This window comes from Apaloderma vittatum, unplaced genomic scaffold, assembly GCF_000703405.1.
Source record: "Apaloderma vittatum isolate BGI_N311 unplaced genomic scaffold, ASM70340v1 scaffold2571, whole genome shotgun sequence".
In the NCBI taxonomy this organism is placed as follows: domain Eukaryota; kingdom Metazoa; phylum Chordata; class Aves; order Trogoniformes; family Trogonidae; genus Apaloderma; species Apaloderma vittatum.
The window spans coordinates 64,405-67,945 of NW_009697202.1; the positions used below are offsets into that span (position 1 = coordinate 64,405).

Genomic DNA, 3,541 nt, shown 5'->3' on the forward strand with positions numbered 1-3,541 from the left:
CAGCCTGTCCTCATAGCAGAGGTGCTCCAGCCCCTGGATCATCCTTGTGGCCCTCCTCTGAACACGCTCCAACAGATCCACGTCCCTCTTCACCTATCTGGCCCCATTTCACTGGTGAGGCCGCACCTCAAGTGCTGTGTTCAGTTTTGGGCTCGCTACAAGGAGGACACTGAGGTGCTGAAGTGTGTCCAAAGAAGGGCAACAAAGCTGGTGAAAGGTCTCAAGAACAAGTCTTACAAGGATCAGCTGAGGGAACTGAGGTCCTTCGAAAAGGAGACTGAGGGGAGACCTTATCACTCTCTACAACTACCTGCATGGAGGTCGTAGAGAGGCAGGGATCAGTCTGTTCAATCAATTAACAAATGATAGGACAAGAGGAAATCACCTCCATTTGTGCCAGGGGAAGTTTAGATTGGCTATTAGGAAGAATTTCTTTACTGAAAGGCCTATCAGGCACTGGAATGAGTTGCTCAGGGCAGTGGTGGAGTCCCCATCCCTGGAGGTATTTAAGAGTATGTAGACATAGTGCCTAGAGACATGGTTTAGTTGAGGATTTGTCAGTGTTAATGGCCGGACTCTGATCTTAAAGGTCTTTTCCAATCTAGGCAATTCTCTGTGTGATTCAAGCACAGCTTCACAAATCCTCGAGATCAGAAAAGCCTAAAGGTGTTCCCTATTTGGCATAATAGCTTCCTCTACTGATGTTACAAGTGACAGGTGATACAAGCCTTCAGACCTTGCAAGTTGCCACTTAACCACAAAGTGATTGTTACCGTGTGGCTCCACAGCACTTATATTTATCTGAAGCACTTAATCGCTATGTTTGAAGTGGTCATCAAGACAGCCAGTGTTACCTTTCGTAAACATATTTAAACTAAAGTACACAGTATCACATATCCTAATTTATATTTTCTAAGTCTGAAGCTTCATAAATACGAGACCAAACCCAGCAGTCAACATGGAATATCTCAGCTCAAGGGCTATGACTGAACTTAACAGACATCTACAACATTAGTTGCTGTTACAGTTAGATAAACCATTATTCACAATGTAAATTTACGGTATAACACAAAGGTATTTTTACATAAATTCTTTAGATCAAGTATTTGCAGGCAGAGAGATGATAAATACCCCGTGAAAAAGAATTTTTTAGAGCTTCATACATACAAGGTAGTAGCCTCCAAATCTCACTGAACATGCCAGCAGGCTAGAAATTACTGTGCAAAAGACAACAGGACTGTGAATCCCTTCAGATACACAGTAGTTATTACAATGGAGAATGTTACTTACTGGATGACACCAGATTTTTGTCCTGTTCTGTAAATTACACTGAATACCAAGACGAGTTTTTAAAGATTTAGCAATAAGATGAGATTTTTTTTCCAGTATTTTTGACAAAGAAAGAACAGCTATTTCAAGAAGTTTTCAAGAAGTCATGGGAGCAACACAGTAAGGAATATTCTAAAAACCTCACTCTTACTGGAATATTCTAATTATCTGGGAGACAACAGTATGTTTCTACTAACTCACAAGATTAACATACAAATTCTTATCTCTGAGATCCATATTAGAGTATTTAATTGGCATATTAGAGTATTTAATTAGAAGAATATGTCTAATGCTAGAAGAAAAGGAACCTTCATTTGACAAGAATCACGTATTATAAACAATTCAAGGCAGAAACTAGACTTCAGTTCAAGACAATTCAAGCTGAGTTGCAACTTAAGCAGCACATGTAGTGCTAGCTTTACACTGATTTTCAGTCCACTGGGTTTTTTTTACTTACCAACTCTGTACTAGCCCAACTGAAGGCCTGTTAAGTAAGTTATCAGGCAACAAATTGACTTCTCTCATGGTGTTAGCTAGTCTCACAGGGAGTTCTTTCCGCAGAAACATATATGAAGTCTTCTCACATGCATTGTCACGACCTGTTGGAAAGGAAAAAAACAAATAAAACAGACATCTATTTCAGCAGATCAAAATTTAGACTTCCTAGTGCTAGAAGCTTGAATGTCACACATGTAATGGAGAGTAAGGAGTGAAAATAAAGGGATAAAAAAACGGCAACAGCTAGTTGACATTTCAAGTCACAAGCTCTGCAAATGGCTACTAAATACTTCAACATTTCAGCAGTACCCAGGAAGACCAGTGAAGGTCATCATCCCTCCTAGGACCAACATACAAGATGCTCACTAGCCACCTGGAAGGGAAACACAGTGCTCATCATCACATTACCACTAGGAAAAGCTGCAGCTGAGAATATCTTGGACTTTCACTTTTAATACAGATTTTTATCCAGCGCAGCATTTTTAAAATGAAAGAAACAAACAAACAAACTAAACCATGAGAAAGCAAATAAAATGGATCCAGCAAAATAACAATACTTCGCTGTGAACCTACTTGGAGCAGTGATAATTCTCTGGAGCCACCCTACAAGTAACAGAAGACTGACATGACTAATAGCACCGGTGCTCAGGCACTGGGATGCACTGCCCAGGGCAGTGGTGGAGTCACCGTCCCTGGAGGGGTTTAAGGAGAGGCTGGGTGTGGCACTTAGTGCCGTGCTCTGGCCAGTGTGGTGGTGGTGGGTCATAGGCTGGACTTGATGACCTCAGAGGTCTTTTCTGTGACTCTTAAGCTAAACTAGTTACTAGAGATACCCAGAAAACTGTAACTATAAATGTTTGAAAGTATATGATGTTAAGACTCTTGCCTAAATAGTTCAGATGGAAGATCAGACCTGACTTGATACACTACTTTTTTTGTCTTTTGCAGCATTTCACAAGTGGAGGAACTCCCCACCATAACTAGAGTCCAGGTAAAACAAATAAATAAAAAATAAAATAAAAATAATCTGTGTTTCACTTGTCAGTATTCTGCTTTCATCTAAAAAGACAGCAGATGTCTTTTGTGATGATAACCAGTACAACGGCCTGCAAAATTTGTGAGTGAAGGCATAATACGAGAGCTATAAATTATGTTCAAGCAAACCAGAAAGTGTTAAAAAGCACTGCCAGGCACACAATCACTGAGATTTGCAATTTGAAAGGCTCAAGTATAATGCAACCAGCACAATCAAGGTGATACTTTTTAAGAAGTCCCATTATAATCAGCATAGGTAACATGCATCGATTGATTAGTTCCCAAACCATAACACAAACTTGAGAGAACATGCAGGAAGAATTAGAGTTTCCCTCTTCTTTCCCATTTAGGTATCATCAACCAGTGGATCATTAAATGCCATTACTGTCAGCAATTCTATTTTTGCTCTTCCAGCAAACTGTGGGCCCTTCACAGACACACTCCCCCGGTTTGAGCAAGGCAGACAACAGAAGCTGCTAGACTGGAAAGCAGTACTGGCAGAAAATACTTGCTTCCTCTCCTCCCATGAGCAGGGGCACACCCATAGTCAGACTGTCTCACTCTAGCAGTTCTAAACCGTCTCTTTGTAAGGAGCTGCCTTGCTCTAACACAGTGCTGGTTTAGGTATGGAGCCCTTTGCACACCAAGTGCAGGAAAAGGAAAGGAAGCTTTCTTTCGA

General features: G+C 40.8%; 1 protein-coding gene across 1 annotated transcript in view; it reads right to left on the reverse strand.

The window, feature by feature from the left end:
* The window catches only part of PDK3 (pyruvate dehydrogenase kinase, isozyme 3), a 34,964-nt gene extending 33,041 nt beyond the window's left edge, over positions 1-1,923 (reverse strand). Inside the window, exon 1 of the mRNA XM_009877486.1 lies at positions 1,787-1,923. Coding sequence (XP_009875788.1) covers positions 1,787-1,896 — 110 coding nt within the window. The 5' untranslated portion in view covers positions 1,897-1,923. The remainder of the gene's footprint in view (positions 1-1,786) is intronic.
* Positions 1,924-3,541: the final 1,618 nt, after the last annotated feature.